This window comes from Coloeus monedula (assembly GCF_965178545.1).
Source record: "Coloeus monedula genome assembly, chromosome: 3".
NCBI classification, from domain to species: domain Eukaryota; kingdom Metazoa; phylum Chordata; class Aves; order Passeriformes; family Corvidae; genus Coloeus; species Coloeus monedula.
This window is the reverse complement of record NC_138783.1, coordinates 4,248,578-4,271,493: the sequence shown is the minus strand read 5'-3', so window position 1 is coordinate 4,271,493 and position 22,916 is coordinate 4,248,578. Positions and strand designations below refer to the sequence as shown.

Sequence of the window (22,916 nt, the reverse complement as noted above, 5' to 3'; positions counted from 1 at the left end):
AACAGTGAAAGTGTTTATTAAACTGTCCACAGTGTACAACAGGCCACAGCCAGGTATTTCTCCTGTGCTGGTACAGTTAACCTTCAATTTCAAAAAGATCCATTTCTGTGTTTGTCCCAGCACGCTGACCCAGAGTTTTGGGTTCCTGGTGATGCCCCTCCACACAGCTTAGTCTGGTCTTTCTGTAATTCCTATCAGTATTGCCTCATTTCCTCTAATGAAATTTGTGATTATTTCTGTATCAACTCTCATGTTTACATCTTCAATGAATAAAACACTTCATAGTGTTGTCACAATACTACGACATTTTTTTGTGTGAAAATTCTGGGATGCCTTAATGGATAGGCTTTGGGAAGTGTGAAGAGTTACCAGCTTCTTTCTTTTTAACTGAATGTTTTGTCCCAGCTGCTGATGTGCATCTCCCACCAAAGCAATTATATTCATCTGCACCCATTGGTTATACCCTGGCTTTGTGTTATAAACTTAAAAGATACATCACTCTTAAGCTCCTAGAGATCAGAGCGTTGCAAAAATTTACGTTTCCTTTAGTTCAGTTTGCTAATGATGACTGGTTGTACAGCCCAGCCTCTTTAGTTTCAAGCACATGAATGCTCTAGATTCCCTTACCTTTATCATTTCCTTACTGTCGGGGGCTGACACCTCCACATGAAAGGAAAACCCTGTAATCCAGGGAAGTAAATAAACTGCAGCCTGATGCTAGAGAATCTTACACTGTGCAGAACCCTCTCAAGCAAGTAGTAATTTCTGAATTGTTGCAGACAATAGCATTTTTCAATAAATCGGGGTGTAAAGTTGGCTTTCAGATGGCATATTTTGTCAGGTGGAAGTTACCCAGAAACTTCTCTTTCTGGGTAAATCAACAACTAAAATGCCTGTATGGAAAATCTGCATTTGAAAGGAAGGACAAATGGAGCTTTAAAACAGTGCCCCTGGTTTCCTGTGGGTAATCCTTGGGCACTCTACACTTTCCAGACGCTGTAAGGCTCTCTAGAGGTTCACAGGCTGTCATTACAGCTTTTATGTCCCTTAGATTCATATCCTTCAACACAAATTGTTTTCACACTTTGTAAATGGAACTATTAATTCTTCTACATTCTCCCACAAAACATTCTCTCCAAAAAACCCCCACCTGTACTTGCTTTTGCTCAGACCCTATGCTGATAGGTTAAAGTAATATGAAATGTGTTTATATGCATTTATCTGTGGATTTAAAGAAGAGATTTCAGTATTTTTTCACTGGACAATGAGGTTTTAAACTACTCAACTTGAATGACTTGAAATGACATGCCTTAACACAAAACCAGCTCTTCCAATTGACAGCACAGGAATGGCACTAAATACACCAAAAAAGCGCAGCATTTTCCTTCAATCAGGTTGCTGTATATCAGAAAATCAGCATATCAGCAATAAATTTAGCCACTTAGGCTGATAGCTTCCCACTGACTCAGTCTGTATCACTTGCCATCCTACCTAAATTTCAAATGAAATTCAGATTGTCTCAAGACACCACAATGTGTCATGACACCATGAAAATAAACCTGGCTCCATCACTTGATTATCTCACACAAAAATCTTTAACCTGGACACAAACCTAAATTCTGAATTAATCAGGTTTTTAGTGTGACAGCATTTGATAAAAGCCACCTGATTTTGGCTACAAGTTTAATGTACCCCTGGAGCTATTTATGTATTCCAAGCCGGACTGTGACAGTGGAATTTTTAGCCAGCACAGTGTTTGTCTTTGGAGCACCTGTGGATCAAAAATGTGTCAGCTATTGTTAGGGTGACTTGAAGAGTAAAAAACTCTGGTACACCATAGAATCTAATGGGAACTTTTATCATCAAAGTGGTAGCACTGGCTCTATTGCCAGCATGTTATCCTTTACCAAGTACTGCAATTTGAGTCCAGAAAAAGTTGTATCTGCTGGACCCCTGAAAAAACACAAAATACTGCTTTTGTTTTAAAGAGAACTACAAAACTGACTTTAAAAACAATACTGGAAGATTTCTAAACTAGTATAGTGTTTGCATCTAAATAAATAAATAAAAAAGGACTATTACTTATCATGAAAATTCATGTTGTTCTCATGATACTAAGAATTCTTCATCCTCAAAACAAGAATGAATAAATGGGAGGGGGCAGAGAAGTCTCTGACACAGAGAAGCAATCTTTGGTTATTTTATCAAGGGGTAGGCTAATGCAATGCTGGAATGCACTAAATTATTTTCCAAGGATTGTTTATAGCACAAAAGATGGAGAAGTTAAACAGGTTTAAGGACAAAGAGCAGTGGGATACAGATGGCAGCAAAGGCTCTCCTGGCAGTGACAATGACCTCTGTCTTGGCTGCACCTCCTGGGATAGGAACACACCCAATCTCCAGTCCAAAGAATTGTGCAGTTCAGGGAAGTGTTTCCACACAGATACAGGAACAGGCACAGGAGAAGCATCTGAAGAACTGAGTTAATTTTACAGTCGAGAGCCACACAAGAGAAGGAATGGAAGAAGGACACTGAAAAAGGTGTCAGCTGAGGGCTTGGAATCAAGGAGCTAAAAACTGCAGGCATTGCTGGAGGAGAGCACACAGCTTCTTGTTTGAATTGGGGGACGATGAAATAAAAATGTTTGAAGATGGATTCAAGGATCAAATCAGTCAAACAAATCAGACTTGCAGCAGTTTTAGATGCTTAGCACTGCTGGAGTGGGGAGTACTGTGACAAAACAGACTTTTAGAGTAGGGGAATTATATAGCATCCTGAGGCAATAGGTTTGAGCCCCAAATATGGATTTTACACACGATGTATATCACAGGTATAATTTGCAGCACATTACAACAGATGCATCATTTTACTGCATAGTTAACAACATGAGATAATAACTGTACTTATACGACACACACTGATACCATACCCACATTCGCAGTTCTCATAATTTTTGTGAAAGTATAAATATTCCCACCCCAGACACATGTGGGATATTGTGTAAAGCAGCTTCCCCTCCTTGCACATGGAGTAACTGTGGCTCTGGGAGATCCATTTCAGAGTTCCATCATGTCAGAAAGCCACACTGAACACACAAGAGCAGTACTCGGGCTTGGCACGATGCAGGAAAAGGACAGCAATTTATCAGAACTGAGATGAATTTATAGAAGGTGCAGGGGCTCTTCACTGTTTTGAGGCAACTCCCACCTTGTGACAAGAAGCTGACTGGTTTTGACAACTTTCCCCTAGAAAGTTCTTTGCTGAAGTTCTCCCACCCAGCTGTACTGCAATGCCACTCAAACAAAACCAGTGAAAATGACAAACAACCTGTATTGATGTCATGCCACCTCCGAATATGCTGCAATTTTGTATTTTCCATTGATCAATCTGCTTGACATTTTTTTAATAAGCAGGAATGCAAAAAAAAGAAAAGGAAAGAAAGCCATACATTGCCGAATAATGTAAAATACCGATTAAATCTAAAATACACATTGTATATATTTTTAGTTCTCTATTTCTTTTCCACAACATAAGATTTTGATAGCATGCAATTTAATTGAATGCCAGAGTGATGAATAAGGAGGAGAATCTGAAGTGTCATATCAATGACAAAATATTCAGCTTGTTGTCTCCTGTTGTCATTTTAAATAATGCAGCAAAGCCTCCTTTAATGAACGTTTTTTTGTAAAATTAATCCTCCAAAAAGAATAGTGAGCACATGTTCCTCTTCTACACACTTATCATGAAATCTCTAATACCAATTATGGGTATTATGATTTGTTAACATAAACACATGATACTCATTCTTGCACTTAAAACAGCACAGGTGGTACCTGTTCCCTGGTTCGTATTAGAAAATACTGCTCCATCACTTCTGCAAATCAGAATCCACGTGGCTCAGGAAATCACCTCCTTATCAGGCATCTTTTCATTCCAAAGCCATGTTCTGCTGTTGGTTGCCCACTGATTTATCTCCTGCTAAAGCCAGAGAGATAAGACAGCCCCAAACACAGGCACGCCCTCACAGGGCTGTGCCTTCCACGCTCCCACAGCACTCAGAGCACCCCCAGGGCAAGCCACAGGAATGTGCAGGCCTTGGGAGGCACTCCTGGAGCCCACACCTGCTCCATTCATTACACATCCCTTCAAATCAGAGAGCCACGGGCCGTGGCACTGCAGCTTCCTCTCTCCTGTCACGATTAAAAATGCATTTGTATGCACCAGAAAGGAATTCATTTCAGTGAATTAAGAAAAAAATCCCGTAATTCAAAATGGGTGGAGGAAAAGAGAAAGAAAGAAAATGAAAGATTATGAAAAAAAAAAAAAACACCAATTAAAAAGAATTCTGCCACTTTGCATTTTTGTCTTTGCATTGTTAGACCACATCAATTCACATGAAGCCAATGTGAATTTTACTGCAAGCCACCCCACTTGAATTATTGACTCACATTACAGAAGGCCCCTGACTAAGACCTGTGTTCAAGAAATAGAAGCTGCAGTTCCAAACTCCTGCTTGAGAGTTCAGAAGCCAGAGTCTGCAAACAGGATAGGATAACATATATACATCCTAATCACATAACTTGGTAATCACTTACCTTGCTGCTAGTGCATTTTGGATTTTCTCATGTCTATATATCATTTCCCATTAGTTAAGTTAGTTTAGTCAGGGGAAGATACTTCTGCAAAATCAATTAATAACAATACAAAATACATGAATAACCCCAAAGTGCTGGTTAGTTGTTAGGAAGGTATGGCCACACAGCTATCACTGCCAGCTGAAGATTTATTGTATCAACACAATCTGGAAACACTGCTCTCTGAGCTGTTTTCCTGTAATTATACATTAAATGCTTTTCCACTTGCTACTCTGTGACCCACTGGCAAGAATTTATGCCTTTTGGTGTGTTTTGGAAGCCAGGAAAAGTCTGTATATATAAAATACCTTCTCAAATCTCCTGGCCCTCCCCTCTCACTGCAGCCAGCACTGCAAGTGGTTCTCCTGGTTCCTCACAAAGGGAGAATGTGCTTTGGACAACAGAAATTTGAGCATTCCTGCTGCTCCTGCAAGCCCTAATCCACATCAATCCCCCAGTGTGCCTACAAGATATTCTGGAAGATACTGAGGAAAGCAAAGTGGAACTGTAAAGAGAAAGCAGCTGTGTCGTTTCCATTATTTATTTTCTGATCCTTATCTTTCCATGAGAGAAGCAAGTGGAATGAAGGAGAGGGTAAAACCAAAAGAAATAGGTTTTTTGTCACTACTTGGAGACTGGGTAGATGAGAGAGAAATAATGGCTAAAATTGCATTATAGAAATACAAAAACTGGCATAAATTTTACTTTTTCCCTTGCATTTATACTTTCAGATCTGTATATTTGAAAAAAAAGAATTTAATTTCTCCAGGTTCCCATTTGTTGGGTTGTTTATCTGTATCATCTCTCTCGACATATTTATTAGCATTACAAAGACAATATGGATGAACAAAGTTCAGTTTCACTCCCGCTGCTTATATTTACATGGATATTATAAGCAGAAATTAAAAAACCCCAATGCCTTTATTAGGGTGAGAGGGATTATTTGAATTCAGCAGTACAGATGGGGGAGAACAAGAGCTGGTGCACTGCAGATCAGTTCTGAAAGCTGCCATTTAGGGTTTAAGGAATGACAAAATCATGAGTCAGAAGAACAAACAGCACTCAAGGATTGCATTTTTTACCATCTTATCTCCAATCCTATGTTATATCATCCCATTTTAAAGGAGGAAACCACAGCATTGAAGGCCTTTATCAGTGTATAAGTTGGCAGGAGAAGGTAGAATAATTTCTTTACAAGAATAGGCAATTTGCAAAAGACAAGTCACAAAATATTTTGGCCACTGTTTTAAATTATATTCTGGGGGAAAAACCCAACCTGTTAAGAGAACTGATTCTGGAAAAGATTTATATGGCTTGAAATGTGACTTAAAATCCTAAAAATTCTGGCACTTTGGCTTTAGCATGGAAGCAGAGAATAAGAGAAAAAATCATAACAGATAACACATTCTGTTCAGATTCAGTTCAAGTGAGATACTTTTGCCCAGTTGGATTAACCAAAACAATTCACCTCAGTTATTTTGTAACTGAAATTCAGGGTATTTCACTTAATCTAATGACACCTCACCCTTAAAGTTCCTCAGAGTTCAGTGCAATCCACATCCTCTTGTGGAAAGAGCATGGGATGTTCTTTGGTTCAAAATGAGACCACAGAGTCCGACTGCATCAATGATCACTTGCCCTGCTGACCCTGGAGCACGTAAAGGAATTTAAACAATGCCAAATCTGTGCACTGGGGGCTTCTGCACTTCCATATTCAGCCTGCCACAATTCATAACAAGTTCTTAGGGGACACAAGAAGCAAATCCTACTTAATCTCAGTTGTGAATTTACCTATTATCACAGGGATATTATATTTAGAAGCTGTAAGCTACAATGTGAATTTCAACAGGAGCAAAATTTTTTAAAAAACCATATATAAGGTTACAATGAAACAGGGTTTTGTGCTTTCATAAGCATAATGACATGGTTATGGTATTATTTCAATCCTATTCTAAAATGTCATTTGTTGTTTATTCCATATTATACCTGATTGTGAAGTTTATAAGATTCTGACATGACTTCAGGATATCCTTTGTGTATTTTTCCATTTACTATTTGAGCACATTTTGCCCATTTCCCTTTAGTCTACATAAAGACTAACCTTCTGAGATACCACTGAGTTATAAAAAACTCGTGATCCTCCACTCTTCCTTTATGAGAAAGGCATCATTTCTCATGTGCAGAAGTAGTGGAGGCCACGCATCAGCACTCCTGAATGTTCCAAAACCCACAAAGGAAGCCCTGGTTGTAACGTGTGCGTTGCTAAATCCAAAATTAAGAAAACAAAACATCATGAGTCAGGACTCCAGCAAATACATGATGCCCTGGACCTAACATTGTGATATTTTTGTGATCTCCTGAGGTTTTTTCCACTTCTCTTTGAGGGTTTGTACCTTCAGGACATGAAGGCACACACTGTCAAGCTTCTTCCTTCAGTTCTGATTCTGACCATGAACAAAAGTCAAGAGCTACAATGAAGATGGGCCAAGCAGCCAACTTTGGATGCAGAGGTTTTTAGACAAGCATGTACAACTTGAAGAAAGAAGAAAAATATATAAACTCACTGACACATGAAGAATGAACACAAAAGCATTAATCTCCCATAACTTAACTCCCATAACTGGAGACATCTCTGTGGCTGGCAATAGCTTGATTTTCTTTCTCTAAGGAAGAAAAAGGCATTTCAAGGGAAAGAGCCTAATTTTCCTAACTGTGTGTCACAGAGAGGTCACATGAGTCTGTACAGGATTGTCTAGTCTTCACCAACTGTATAAGCTACCTAAACAAAATCCAGAAAATCCAGATTTAGGCAGATTAATTCCCATACTCAGTATTTGGGCCTGGGAATGCTACTTCAGCGAGTTGAATTTGGTAAAGGCACACTGGCTTCCTACCTAAAACAGACCAAAAATATTTTAATATCATTCAAGTTAACTATTTCTCCTGCTTCACAAAAATGAACCAATTCCAATTCTGCTTTTATATCCAGTGTTTTACCACTGGCTGAAAAGGGAGTTTGGATTTTTTTTCCCTCAATCTTGAAACAAAGAGAAGCTGTGTGCAGCTTATTTACAAATACATTCTGTGTGTATCTGTCAGGCTCCTCCTGTTCTCCTCTTCATATGTTTCTGCTCCTGGTAGTAAGGAACAGCAACTTGCTTCAACTCACATGCTTGTAACAATAAATTTCCACATTTTCTGTAGTCAGATTTTAAAAATATGCAATAGTAGTGAATATTGCGTAAAAATGACCACATATGCAAATACTTTTTTGTGAACTTCTAGGATTTAAATGTTTGGAATTGTTTACCATGCCCCTCTGAGCATGAAATGAGATATTTAGCAAGGGTGGAGAGTGACAACCTCATTTAATCATGTCCTACACTCAGAGCTTAATCCCAGTTTTACAGTTCAAGCTTAACCCTACTTGACCAGCACAAAATATGTTTCTTTCAGTATTAATGCTACTTGCTGCTCATCCTTATTTTGGTTCTGAGGTACTCCCTGCCTGCCTAATGGAAAAGTCCATCTACATTTGAACTCCTGTTCTCAGAAAATACATGCCATTATGTATTAGTTGTAGGGTTTGTAGGCTAAACATTCCAGTGAAACAGTACTGAGGCTGGAAAGAATAAACTGGAAGAGCCATTTGGCTCAGGTATCCCAGGAAATGCATATGCAATAGAAGAATCAATTTGTTAGTCACTGAGAAAGGATCAGCTGTTGTCATTTAACAACAAATATAGCAGGGTAGGTGCTAGAAATCAGAGTAGAGAAAAATGCATTAACTTGGGGAAAAAAAAAAGTTACTTTTCTCATTATTGGAGTACTATAATCATAGTCAAATTCACAATGTACAATTGCTCCTTGATGGTTCTTGTTGAGTAATTTTGTTCAATGAGGGTCTGTCAATACAATTTGCTTTCAAATGTCACTTTATACAATATCAAGAATAATGGGCTCACTCAGGTGCACTTGGAAATTGTAATAAAATATTAATTTTGGGCAAAAGAAAACTGATAATCATCTAGTTTAGTACTCTACAATTATGGCTGAGCTTTTTGAGGAGCTCTGTGTAATAATTGTGAACATTGCAATGCGTGTTAGACAAAGAGCCGTAAATAACCAGGCAGTAAAATACTGAAGAGGGAACATCCTATGTAGAATGTACTTGTTGAAGACAGCAGCGAGCAAACCACCCTACATCACTTCCAAGTTTCTGGAAAGTAAGTGCACCCTCAATTTCTGGCATGTAATAAATTTTTTGAGGTTCACAAAGGTGGGTTGTTTCATCAAGTCAGATTTCTTTGCTTCTATTTTTCCTACAGTGTCAAGGAGTGGATAGTTAACCACTGCAAATTAAGTTGTAGGAAATAACTGATGCTCACACTTCATTACAAAAGTCACATCAGGATACTTTCACAGAAGCTTCAGAGAGGGGCTCTGTGAGTGGAACTGGGGGCAATGGCCCAGCTGCTGACCACGTGGGGAGATGATGTTCACAGAGAGGTGTTTATGGCAAGAATAATGTTGATGGCTCTCCCACCTCTCCTGCTAATGCAGTTGGAATGCTGAACAGTCTGAAGGAGAGGTTTGGCTAACAGGAACTTTTCCATAGTTTCTCAGAGCCCAACACCCATCTCCAGTTCTTGTTGAGAGAAAAACTTAGGAGTTAAGCTTGAAAGGAACAGTAGGAGAGGTATTTGCTTTCCCTCCTTTCCTCTGCAGCTCAGCAAGCTGAGCAATCTGTCTGCCTCTTCAAAGACAGCAGCGCACTGTGAAGCTTCCTGCCTGTAACTTCTGCCAGGCAACACGGGTGGGCATTTACACAACAAACCCTTCACACGTCACTTCAATCAGGGGCTGTGAGCTAAGAGTTTCCCCAAAGTGGAGCAAAGAACAGGGTGTTTAGTTTGGAAGAGCTGGAATATGAAGGGAGAGATGCAGCTCTGGCAATTTATAATTTGGGTTTTCACAACATGTGTGTGTTTGTGTGAGTGTGTGTCATGAAGGAAGCTTCCACAGCTTGTGCCAGTGTCAGTATGATGAGGGAGTGGTTTAAGAATTCTATTTAATATATGCAAGGCTATTGTTTGAGGAAAAAGTACTTATAGCTCATGTGAATCCATCTGTCAGTGCAGACCTATGTCAGCTAAGTCATGTCAATTTGTACTGCTAACAGGTGGAATAACAAGAAATGAAGTAATTGGTGACATATATGATAGCTAAATCAAAAGGAAGCTATTGTCTGCAAATGGGCTTGTTTTTTGCAAGAACCTAGGCTAGAATCTGGAGGCCTGCTTAAAGCTTTGCTTCTGGTGAAACTGCTGTACAGCAGTGACAGACTTCTGATGTAACTATCAAATATAAGCACTATTGCATTAGAAGTTATGTCTAGGCTTTAAAAATACCTACATTCAAGACAATCTATTTATGCAAAAAGATATAATGCCTCATCCCAAAAGCATAAATTAATCTTTAAGTTGGCTAAATGAGGATATCTTTCACACAAGAGAATCTCTGCACAGTGTAAAAGCAGACACCAATTTACACAAAACTGAACATCAGCTGTCAGTGCAATGGTAAAAGAAATACACTCCTCTCAACTACTGAGATTAAAGTAGAAAGGAAAAAAGGAAACCAACAGCTGCATTGCCCTGCCAAGCTGTTTTCCAGATACTTATTTATAGCAGGCTTTCTAGCTTAGTTCTGTGTTTCATTAAAACATCTGTGGTGAATTTTGTAGGAAAAAAAATATAAAGATATAGAAAGCATTTTGTCTTTAGTAAGGAATAAATTTTCTGAGTATTTGGAAGGGAATCTGCCACTTAGCTTGAATTAAAGGTTTTGGTAAATAAAAAGTATCCCATTATCTTTGTTCCCAATGACCCTAACAGCAGAATAATGCTGGCATTTTAAGTCTCCCATGTAGTTAAATTAACTGAAATCTTACACATAAGCAATATGTGAAACAATTAGGGTATAATTCTGCAGTAATTAAATGCTAAGTACCTCTGTTAGGCTTATGAGAGCTACTGTCCAACATAAGCCCAAACATCTCCACTGAATCATGCACAGCAAGAGAGTCAGTTCTGAGTCTCTTACATCCCAGATCAGCGCTACCTTGTTAAGATTTGTTTTCGTGTCTTCTTTTTTTTTCTCTTTCAAACATGTGTGGGATTGGTTTTTTTGCTCACATGTAAAGCAAAGGGTTCTTATTTGCTCACATGTAAAGCAAAGCTGCTTTTAGCAATTTAGAAATGGAAATGGCATCCCATGGTCATCTCGGATACAAGAAGAGGCAATTCAGAATTAGGACCATGCTTAATATAAATGTAAATACGATAAATTAAAAAAGGAAGAGTTAAATAGCAGCACTATGGGTAAAATCACTGGGATGCATCTGTTAACAGCAATTTCTGACCTGCACTGCAGTTTCATACCACATGACCCCCCACATGCATTCTTTCTCAAAGGAACACATCTCAGCTATTGGATTTATCACAGTTCTTCACTGGCTTTCAACTACCTGACAATCTTCCTCTTCTGTAGGGTTACTGCTTGGCTAATTTTTTTTTCAGTTGCTTTTGACATAATCAAACAATAACATTTATCTCCATTAACTTGCTAGGATATATGCTATACATCATGTAGTTTCATTTCCATTTTTTTAGTGTTTCATCAGATTGAATCAGAATTATTAGTAAAAGACATTTAATAGCAAGGCATTATGAATGAGTTTCATTAAACAAACTACTTTTAAGAGTTTTAAGTCCATAAGATCAAAATCTTTACAAGCACTCAGAAAACAATAGTCCTGAGGATCTTACAAAATTAACTTGTAGGTAGGAAGGTAGTTGAGAAGCCAGTTCAAGAGTTTGAGGTCATTTGTAATTTAACAGAATCAGTGGGATGCTCTACATAACACTGTGTTCAAAACAGAGAATTTTATGGGGCCGGGAGTATTTCCTCTTTGACAGAGTTATTTGGTTGCAATACCTAAGGGCTATTAAATACTCTGAGATATCCCATGGAGAAAAAAATATGGAAAGTATTTCACAGACTGTTGACAAAAGAAACCCAAACAGTCATAAGAAAAGACATGAAAGCTGCTGAGAAGCTTCTGTTCAAAGAAAGCAAACAAAGAAATAATACCACTTGGAATAAAAAGAAAGTAAGAATCATCTTGTAATTAGAATTATTGCAGTAGATAAAATGGGGCACAGAGAAGTACAATAGCTTCTTTTGTATAGCAAGTCAATAACATTACGTAATTTTCCAATTTTCTGCCTCTTTTTACCAAAAGAGATTTTTGTTTTTATTTCAAGCAAAACTTTTAAGTAACACTATAGATAATGCAGGCTGTTCAGAAAAGATACCAGCCTGACATCAGCCCATACACAGATCCAGTTCTGCACAGAAATATGTAGTTTGGAAAGAAACTTTGATTCAGTTTTAACTGTAGTTATATGTATTTATTCTTCATTTATTACTTTGGATAGAAGATGGTGTTTAATGGCTCCAGAAGAGAATAGATAACACACATAAGCCTGTCTTGGAAAGGATGCCTCTAACCTGTCCTCACTCATTCAGAGAATTACAGGAGTTCAAATCATGATAAAAGTTATTTTAAAAAAAAGGCGGTTTTCATGAGGTACAAGTTGCAACTACCAAAGCATACAGAAGATTCAAACACCAAATTAATACATAATTAAGTTTTCCCTTTCCAAATTCGTTTTGCTTCCCTGTTTTAGCAGGGAAGCATAGATTTTTAGAGGAGAGTCACAGAGTCACACAAATTCCGAGATTTTACAGTGGCATATTTAAAGTTTTCTTTCTTTGGTGCACATGGACATGCTTCATGAAATGGATGATTACAGGATACCAGGCCTTCTCTTCCAGTATTTAGGTTGGCCACTTAATTACAGACCAGTCTACCTCACAATCTCTCCTATACATTGATCCAGGAAAATGGCTCATTCCCAAAGTTACTGTCTTTTCCTTTCGGGTTGGCTTTCTAATAGAAGGGACATCTGATCTCCCTGTCTGATCAACACCAAATTTTGTTTCCCTGAGATGTGTGGAGAGATGGGGCAGAGAATGAAGGAAAAAAACTGATGTGTGGGAATAGGCTGGAATACCTACCAGAGGAAATGCTGGGGGGTAAAGATCCACCCCCTGCCACTGGATGTGGGGCCAGGATGCTATTTAAAAATCCCGCCCTCAGGAATCTCGAAAGAGACTTCACCCCAATGGTCGGAAAGGATCCTTGCAAAGAAATAAAAATGATCATTAATCAAATGACTTGTTCTCTGGCTGACAAAAGAAGTTGACTGTTTAAAGAAAGAACAACCAAATCTCTGCAGAGTTAACGGTGGTTTCATGGGAACAGATTTCATAAAAAGCAGTTAAAAGCTTTTGTTTGCTTTTTAACCAAGTCATACAATACACAGCTTTAACCAGAAAAAGATTTTCTGCATAGTTTGCAAATGGAGAATTCCAGCACTTCTAGAAGGAATAGAAAAATTTGGTGTTTCAACAGCAAATTGCACCTGTGGGATACTCATAATGCATTCCAAATGACGCCACCATAGAGGCATGTTACAATTTTGTGTTCAAATCAAAGACAGACCAGTAGAGATGAAGCTATACCAGCAAAGCTGTTTAACACCAGTGTTTTAAAGCCACCTGACAAAACTCATGTCAAGCAGGGGGCAAAGGGGAACCAGAATTTGCAGCTAAAATACTGAATTCTGCGTCAAGGCAGCCATGTCAGTCAGAGCTTCTGCCACATCTCCCAACCCCTTTCAATATACTGATACAGGCAAAAACCAGGAGTATGGATAATGCCTAAAGATTTTTATATATTTTTCATATATTTGTAACTTTTTGATTTTAGGCAACATGGACATGGCCCCTTTCTGCTTTGCTCTCACCAGAAGCTCAACACATTTTATGCTTTCAACCTAATAAATTGTATATTCTTCTCATCGCCTAGATGTACAGTTTTATTCCTGGAAACAACGATTAGCTCATCCACCTCTTTTAAAACAAATACTTGTGACATATCTACTGTAGTGGTGAGAAATGAAGATGCTTTAGCATTTGATCCACTGTTTCAGCTTTCAGCCTTTGTACAGAGATCTGCAGACATCATTTCAACTTCCTCATGTTAGTGCTCAGTGAGTGCCAGCATCAAAGATGGATCTGAAATGACAGCTCTGCACATCTCACTTAAAAACACAGAGTCAAGATTCTCCCACCTGGCAATAAATCTAAACTGACAATCAGAATAATCTGTGTATTTTTGCAAGTGCATCAAGTAAGCATCCATCCAAAAATGTAGGCAATGGCAAGTTTGTTTTCCTCATCTTGCAGGTATTTCAAATTTGTTCTTTGAAGAGACAAAATCATCTTGATCTTTATACACAATGAGAAAAATAAATCGCCCTCAACAGTTGGGAATTTTTTTCTCACTAATAAAAATACAGAGGGGAAAATTTACCCTCAAAACACATGCACTTGCTGAATTTAAAGCAGCCTAAGAGAGCTTTGAGTTTTTTACTTTTATTTTCAAGCAAGAGTTCTATTGTTTCTCCTCAATCCATCTGTCCTTTAAATTTATTAATTAGACATGGTGCAGTCTGTGGAAAAAGAATTAATTTAATTGGTGATCTAGATGCAGTGCTTTTATATTTGATGGCAAAAGGTAAGTTTTCCCTCTGGACACTCCAGAGAAGTCTTTGGCATTCCTGTAAAAGTGTTTCCAAATTCCATGGCTTTCACTTTAAAATATTTGCAGAAGTGATCATGGACAGACAGTACAGAATGCAATACACAGAAATTCAATTTTAAAATGGAAATTTTTCCATTAACTCCAAGATGTTTGGTACTAAACAGCATCTTAAAACATAAAGGCTAAATAATGAACATATGAAGACTTCCCAAATAGAACATTGCTTCTCTGTTTCAAAAGATGAATATATACCAACCGTAAAGTCCAGCCACTGAGTCACACACCATATGTACAGACCTTCAGAAAAGCCAAACAGCTTGAGCTTCACCACTGACATTCTCCTCTATTTAAATGCTGTTAAATGGCAAATAGCTCTAGTTTCCTAGCAGTCTTACAATAAGTTGTTTTGTTATGCTAAGTAATGAAGACAACCCAAATTTATTTCACTCATCGTACATATTCAGAAATAAGAAACAAGGAGCAGTGAATTTTAGAGCAAGTAAATCTGTGAATACTAAGAAGAGAGCTAGAGGGCTAAAATTATTGAGGTTTTATAAGCAGGAAGTAACTAAAAGAATATGTATAAATAACACTTTTCTCTCACACTCAGAAGTTAGGATTCAGTTGCTTAAGTGTAAATGCTTTGTGTCATTTGAGATGCTCTAAAAAATCAGAGACATTCCCAACTGAGTGGCAGACATGACACGATCTGCAGGAGATTTCCACTCTGAACGCGGCAGTAAGAAGCAAAGCAGCAGTTGGATATTTAAGAACAGGCACTGAGTGTCATTTTAGGCAACTCAATCCCATCCAAACAGTCTCCTGTCACCTCAGAAGTGTCTCTGACTAAGCAAAACACAGAGTTACAAGAACAAGACCTCATTTAATCTCTTCTAGAAATCCACAAACAGCTTCTGAAAAGGACAAAATTAGTAGCATTCAGCCCTGACCAATATCCATCAACAAAAAAATGCACACAAGTGAGAGGTGAAAAGTTCATTCATCTAAAAGCATGCATGGTCTTAAATTAAAATACAGCCCCAGAATGAATGGACAGGTGCTTTTTTTATCATCTGCACAATGTGAACAGGGCTTGAGACTCGATTACATGACTTTATACTGGGGAGGTGATCATTACTGCAGGTAAAGCAAATTAATTCTTGTTAAGCCACATCAATCACCACCAGATGGACAGAACTTCGATAAGAGCTTTGGGCATTTACAGTAGTTTAGAAATTTAGTCAAATATTCACTTGTTTGCATAAACATTCATGAAATACTTGAATGAATCACACAGAATCACAGAATGTCTTAGGTTGGAAGGGACCCCTGGAGGTCATCTAGTTAACCAGATTTCTTGAGAAATACCATTCTGTCAGTGCACATCATACAGAGACTCGTGCTTCCCACTGGCTCTGTTTTCTGCAAAAATTAACACTCATTTTTGCAGTGGGTGCCCTCACACTACTGGGGAGATCTTTTAGTACAAGATTCTAAACTGGCAAAAGGAGACAAGAATATTTAGCCACAATTCTTCAGTGCCCTCAAATACAGTTGTTATTTAGCAGTTTACAGTCATGGATTTATTGAGGAGAATACCCCAACCTCTCCCCACTCCATACACACGATGAACATTGTGTCAGCTTTACATGGAAAACACATTAGTTACAATATTAGTTAGAAAAATGCATTGGAACTGTAGAAGTATATGGCAATACTCAGAATAGCTGACAGTTCATGAAGTATCCACCACTTTCTGAGTCCTGTGATACCAGTTTGTAACTCAGTGTAAATTCTTCTGTTTCACAATAATTACAGCTAAGTGCCTGAGCTCAGAGGCAGTGGGGGAGTGCTGAATCAATTAGCCTGTCTTCCACCTTTAGCTGTTGTTCCAGGGGGACTATCATCCCACAAACTGTAGAATTTGATAGGGAAATCACTGGTATAGCATCCTAAATTGGCATGGGTTTAGCAGGATATTATCCCACTGAGCAGAAGGGCAGGAGTAGGGGGCTGGGCAAGGGAAATCCATATGCTTAGTTCAGCTCCAGAGCACAGACATAAATTAACACCCATTTATTGGCACTGCATGGTCACAGCCTGGCCAGCCAGGAGGAACAGCCACTTCTCCCAGACCACATCTCATGGCCTTGCACCAGGGACAGAACTGTGCCCTGTTCTTTGTCATCGCTGGTTTTCCTTTTTTATTGCACTTCAAAACTTTCTGCAGGTGGAATTGACCACTTCAGTTGTGTACTTCTGACCATCTAACAGCTACAAATTCCAAAGCAGCTCTTTGGCTGCTTAATTTAATAAATTGGGATGAGAAGTTCTAGAGAGGTCACAATTAACTTCTGCTATTTGTTTTTACAAGTACCATCTCTTTATTGGTAACATCCAAAGAAGACTTTAGTCTGTTGTTCTTTTCCCATGGATTTTGTTTGGAAAAAAAAGGAAAAATGCACAGTTGGTGTATTTAATGTAAAAGCCCCACTGATATTGGTTTCTATATAGTCAGTTCTGTTTATGCTTTCCATGCAGGGATTGTAAAACCCAGCAAAGCGAAAGTTCTCAGACACTCTGCAGATGAAGGCTTTGGGGAAGTGAGGGCTATAAAGAGCTTTTGCATTCAGATTGGCAGGAAGCAACTGGCTGCTTTCACTCCAAACTGCATTTTCATGCAGGTTGGAGTGAACATTTAGTAACAAAATAATGGAGGACAGAATGCAGAAAGAGTTTTCTTGCTTCTGCATAGGGGAATTATCCAATTTTATCACTTAATGTCTGAGAGAAGACTGACTTCTGTTATGAGCACTTTCCATTCTAAAATAAAACCTGGTTTTTATTGTTACTCGTGTTTCCTTGGGGAAGTTAGAAGAAGGGTTAGAACATTTCTTCCAAAATTTTTTGAAATATATCCATTATGGAAATTACTGAAAACCAGTCAACTTTTCTCTCACATGATTTTACTGATTTATCCTTCCTAGACCATCAGGAATGGCACATTGCTTCATAATCTTTTATGAGGGAACATATGGAAGGTTTTTATAAGGAATGGCTTTATAAAACTTTGAAATTATGATGTCAGATTACAATTTTTAGAGCACTCAAAAGGTTTGACTTGCAATGGAAAGAAAAAAAAATCAGAAGCAGGGAAGAATTTTATCCCTGATGAATTTGTTTGATCATGTTTTCAGTACATTTAGGAAACATAAACTTTTTTCAATGCTATAATCTGGAGATTTAGAATATGTTCTTAATTTATTTTAGAGCTTTTTGACACATGAAAGCAAAGCAAAGGGTGATAGAGAAGTATGCCTAAATTTTTACCCTAATAATTCATATGTCTTGGAAAAATCTAATTTTCAAGATCACTAAATAATATTTTGCAACAGACATCATAAATATTAGAGCATAAAAAGAATTGACTGAAATTACTGTGCTTAACCCCTACTGAAATCAGAGAACACTGAATGGTTGAGGTTGGAAAGGACCTCTGGAGGACACGAAGTCCAAGTGAATCACGTGAAGATTTCCATTTCCTTGCAAATAACACAGTGAAACTCCTGAAGGCTGAATTCTGCTCTAGGGTACCTAAACCAGTAAAATCAAACCTGCATTGTACTGTGAAGAGGAAAATTTATACTCTCATGTTCAGTTGCAGATTTTCAAAGGGATGGTCCCATTTTGTTTCCCCAGATTCCACCAGAGTAGTTGACACCATACCCATAAATAACTGTGTCACTCCTCCATGAACGTTCAAGAACTCACAGAGTCCTTTGCCTGCCTTTTCCTGGTGTCTGGATTATGTCTTTCCATGCTTTTTGGGTTTACTCTTCAGTTTGATTTTAACTCTGAATTTCCTTCAGTCTACTGGTTTGGAAATAATAAAGCATTCCTGTGATTTGGCCTCATTTCTGAGGAACAGACCATCCTAGCCCAGCTCTTGGGGAATATATTTTCCAAAGTCCTGCTTTTCTGTATCAATGCCCAATTTCTGCTCCAGATATAAATTTACAGGGTCTGTCTGGAAACATGGAGAAGACAAACACTGGGCAGGGCAAAGCTGCTGTTCAGGCCTCCAACCCAGCTGAGTTTAACCTTGAGATCCTTGTGAAAGACAATGCTTCCCTACAAACCTGAACTCTCATTTCTTTACTGGCAGATGGGAATAAATCCAGAGGTAGGAATATTTACACAGAACAAGACAATTTTAGAAAACCTCAATTATAACAACTTTTGGCTTTACTTATGACTTCTCTGGGACAAAAAGCAAATGCTGAAAGGAGCTTACAGTTCCTAAGGAGGAACTGATGTAAGTTACAGAATATTTGGGGAGAATATCAACATCTAATTTAATTTCCCTTGCTGCTTCTAGACAAACAGGTGATTTGGGGGGGAAAAATGAGGGAATTGCTTGAAAAGAGTTCTACAAACACTACAGGCATTTATTTTGTGATGTGTTAAATGTCAGCGCACACTGAAATTCTGGTTGCTGGGAAGATTGGTGTGACAACATTAATATGATTAAGGCTTTTAACAGCAATAACAACTTCTGTGTTGAATCATCTTTGTAGTCTTAATAGAATAGTAATTGGAAATACTGAGCTTCTATGGGATAAAACAATGTATGCTTAAGCTGTCTGTTAAATATTTTTCAGTCCTGCTAAACTAAAAATAGCTTTAGCACAATGCTAAATAAGAACCTGAAATCTTTATGTATTTGTAGGGATGTACAATATCCAGAACACTGCTACAAACACTGTATGCTGTACATTTGGATTTTATTATCGTGCATTCATTACCAGATGGAAAAAAAATACTTTAAAATTACAGTTTTTATGACAGAAAAAACCAAAGCCTGCAGTATCAGCCAAAACCTTTGCGATTAATTTTGTATACATCATTATTTCAGGGAATTATGAAGCCATTAATAATTAGCTACACAAATTCCTTTTCAGTCATCTTTTCATCACCCATTTTTTGTTATTTTGGAAGAAAAAATCCTGGGTAAAATCTAAGCATTCCTATCCATGAAATTCTTCATCCTTTAAGGTAGGAAACTCCCATGTGAAATGTTGATGGGATAAATGGGATGGTTAAGAAGTTCCAGGGGCTTTTAAATTTTCAGCTGCCCATTTTCATGGTATTTCCATAAAAAGAGAAAGATTAGGTTTTAATTCTGTACTTCATGTTTAGAAATTATAGTCAGTTTTAATTGAATGAGTAGAAGAGCTTTTCATGGGTGACATCTGAAGATGAATGTGTTCATGGAGCCTGCTGTACATTCTGCAGTTCTGCAGCTAAAGCTCTGATTTTCTCCTCTTTTAGCATTGCTACGCTGTTATGGTGTGAACCAGGGGTAGGAGACAAACCTCACTTTTAGACAATAATCAGTACCACTGAAAAAGCCTCACTGTGTTCAGTTAAAAAAAACCAAAAACATTTGGGGCTGAGTGATTTGCTGTTAAAAAAATGTAGGGTATAAATTGAGGATTCCTTTCACTATTCCCATTCATACCATTCACAATTCACACTTCAGTAATATCAATAAAATTAAGTCCACAGGTTTGATTTCCTTCCTTGTTACAAACACCAAATGACTTCCTCAAATAAAAGATGCCAGGATCAGAAGTTGAAAGATTGCTATCATTACCATAACTGTGACTTGGAATGAACTTTTTGATTAGAAGTGCATTAAGTGCTGGTTTAGATTTACCAATCCGCATGTGAGAGAAAATCCTCTTTGCCTCTGCTCAGTGAAGGTGCCCCAGCTCACATCTGATAAACCAAGACAGGTTGTGGGCAGCTCCTGTATCTTGCTGATGGGCCAAGGCACATGGACAGGAATTCTGTTTTCTTTTTTGAAAAATGCTGCTGACCAAAGAGAATTATCTGTGCTTGTTAATTATCTCCTTGGTGATACCGGTGTATTCAGAGGATTTTCTCTCCAGCTCAAAGACCACTTGGTGTTCAGTAAATGTCATGTGGTAAAATATCTCTCATCTCATCTTCCTTGTGCTGGTTTTGGCAACAGTGACTCTGGCAGGATGGATGTTTGGCAGTCATTGTTTACTTAGGCCACAAAGTCACATTTTTCAATGCTTATAAAGGCATTCACTGAAAACTGGAAGTAAATTGCCAGTCTTACCTAAAACACTTGTATGCTGAAGAATGTGCTCTATTACAGCTGAGAGGAAAAAAGCAGAGAAAGGAAAGAGGGGAAACTCATTTCCAAAGCAGGTAAATTAATTATTGTCAGTCTAGAGAGATATTAACAAGTTTCTGTTGTTTCAGGAAGAAAGGAAATCAATTATGTGAATTCTAGCAACAGTACAGTGATTTGTTTCAGATTTTTACTACTATAAAAATTCTGTACTATGCTTCTCTGGATAAAATATTGAAATGAAGTCATTACTTATTTGCTTTCAAATTTTATTCAGCAGAAATTACCTTGTTAAAGTTTACTTGAAAAATGGCAATATTTATAGATGGATGTTGTCATTAATCTATTTGGGAATGTCTGACTGAATACATTTGCTTCTTAAAATGCGTTTACAGGATTGTCATTAACGTTTTGTGCTTATATTTAGGACATACTTAAACTGAATACTCTGTAACTTCACACCATCTATTACGATGTTTGAAAATCATATTCTTTTCTTTCCCGTATTGCTTCTCTCTGTGTCTCCCTTAACAGCTTTATCATCCACTCCTGATTTATAAGCACTGTTTATCTGTGAAGAAATGTAACACTTAAGAAGCACTATTTTTTGCAAACTGATTTTCCAACCAGGAGTTTGGAAAGGATCCCAAACAGTTTGCATCTAAGTGATTTATTCTTCTGGAACCTTAACTATGTATGTATTAAGAATCAGGAAGGTAATTATAGTCAACGAAATGGTTTCTTTTCCTCACATCTAAGTCTCATGTTTCCATAAAATACAGTATCAGATATTTATATGAGAAAATTACCAATCCATATTTCAATCCTTCTTCTTGATATTAATCTGCTATTAAAGATATCTTAAGCTTGTTACCTTGCATTAGAAATTTGGGTGTGAGCCTTTAAGCTGTAGGAAATATCACAATGCAAACTTTTGTGGCAGAGGTTTGTATGGAGAGACTAGGCAGCCAGCTGGAAGGTCTATGGGTAATAATAAATAAAAATATTAATATTTAATACCAAAACCCAATAATGGTTGCTATTGAAAAACTCCATGTATTTAAAGATGAGTAAGGCAGTTTACATTTGAAACAGTTACTTCCTGCTTGCCAGAGGAAGGTGTAGCAGGATGCTCTGCCTGGGATGGGGTAAAACAACCTAACAATGCCCTGTATATGCAGAGTTATCCCATGTCTTTTCCAATGCCCAACCACACATATATCTACCAGTGTGTTTTTGCCTCCATACAGAAGAACAAATGAATGTACACTTATCAAAATAAATCAACCAAATACAACTTGTGAATTGGGATTATTGACTGCTTTCTATATGCTCTTTAACCCCCTCACTCCTTTGGCTGTCAGCTCCAATTGCCATTGTCATTTATAATTGTTCTCATCATTGCTTTTATGGTTTTCCTGGACAGGCCACAGATCAGCCATGTTGTGCAGCAAATCTGCCAGCACAGTGCAATCTTGTCTCCCCCTGATATTTATTGATCTTCTGGTTGCAGTTGTTAAAAAGACCTCCAACCCTTCATATATCTCCTACACACTCTAAATATCTGGCCCTTTAACTTAGTGTACCATATTCTTCTCCAGTTTCATGGCAGAGGAAAAAATTGCATATTGTATTTGGGTATTTCAGATGGAAATGTAATCATCTGTGGTTAATAATGATGCTAATTATGAAACATGATGACCATGCATTCCCTTCAAAAGGAAAGGAAAAACAAATAGTCTGGCCATATCTTATCAACAGGACGTTATCTTTTTGTGGCTGTTAGTAGGAATGATTTTTGTCACCTCTTTTTCTCACGTCATCTCATGTCAAAGCATCTAAATATCTTTGAAAGTCAGGTCCTACATGTCTGAAAACAGACATCTGAAGGCAAAGGATCCAGAGGAAAGTGAAATCCTGCTTCTCTGGTGTAACCTACAAAAGCAGAATTATGGAATTTAGTTATGTTAGATAGTGTACCCTGGTCAGATTAAGCTGCTGTTAACAGGGTGTTACTGCTGACTGTTTGACAATGTGCTTTTTCTTCACTGCTTATCGCCCTATGAAAGATGTAGCAGCAGAATTGACAGTCATAATGCAGGGCTTGCTAACTGCAAAAAGTGAAAAGCAGGACACAGAAATGTGCCTGATTTGAACTGCAGGAAACCAAAACGGTCCCTTGATTTTTAGAACAAAATTCTCAGAATGTAATGCATGAAAGACAAATGTAAATTTTTCCAGAGGTTTAAAAGCTAATTTCTTCTAAGTATATGTCATTCAGGAGAACTGAGTATCGTGGATTCTTAACTTTTGCCAGCAACCTTCAACACATGGATGCATGGTGGTTTGCATGTGTAATCTGAAATGTCCACATGGATT

At 37.8% G+C, this 22,916-nt stretch overlaps 1 protein-coding gene across 1 annotated transcript in view; it reads right to left on the bottom strand.

Annotated features, from left to right (window-relative positions):
- Window positions 1–22,916, bottom strand: part of EPHA6 (EPH receptor A6) — a gene marked incomplete at its 3' end in the record, with an annotated part of 381,057 nt that overhangs the window by 53,817 nt on the left and 304,324 nt on the right. Inside the window, exon 13 of the mRNA XM_082277981.1 lies at window positions 12,777–12,903. Within this exon, the coding sequence (XP_082134107.1) occupies window positions 12,777–12,903 (127 nt within the window). The remainder of the gene's footprint in view (window positions 1–12,776; window positions 12,904–22,916) is intronic.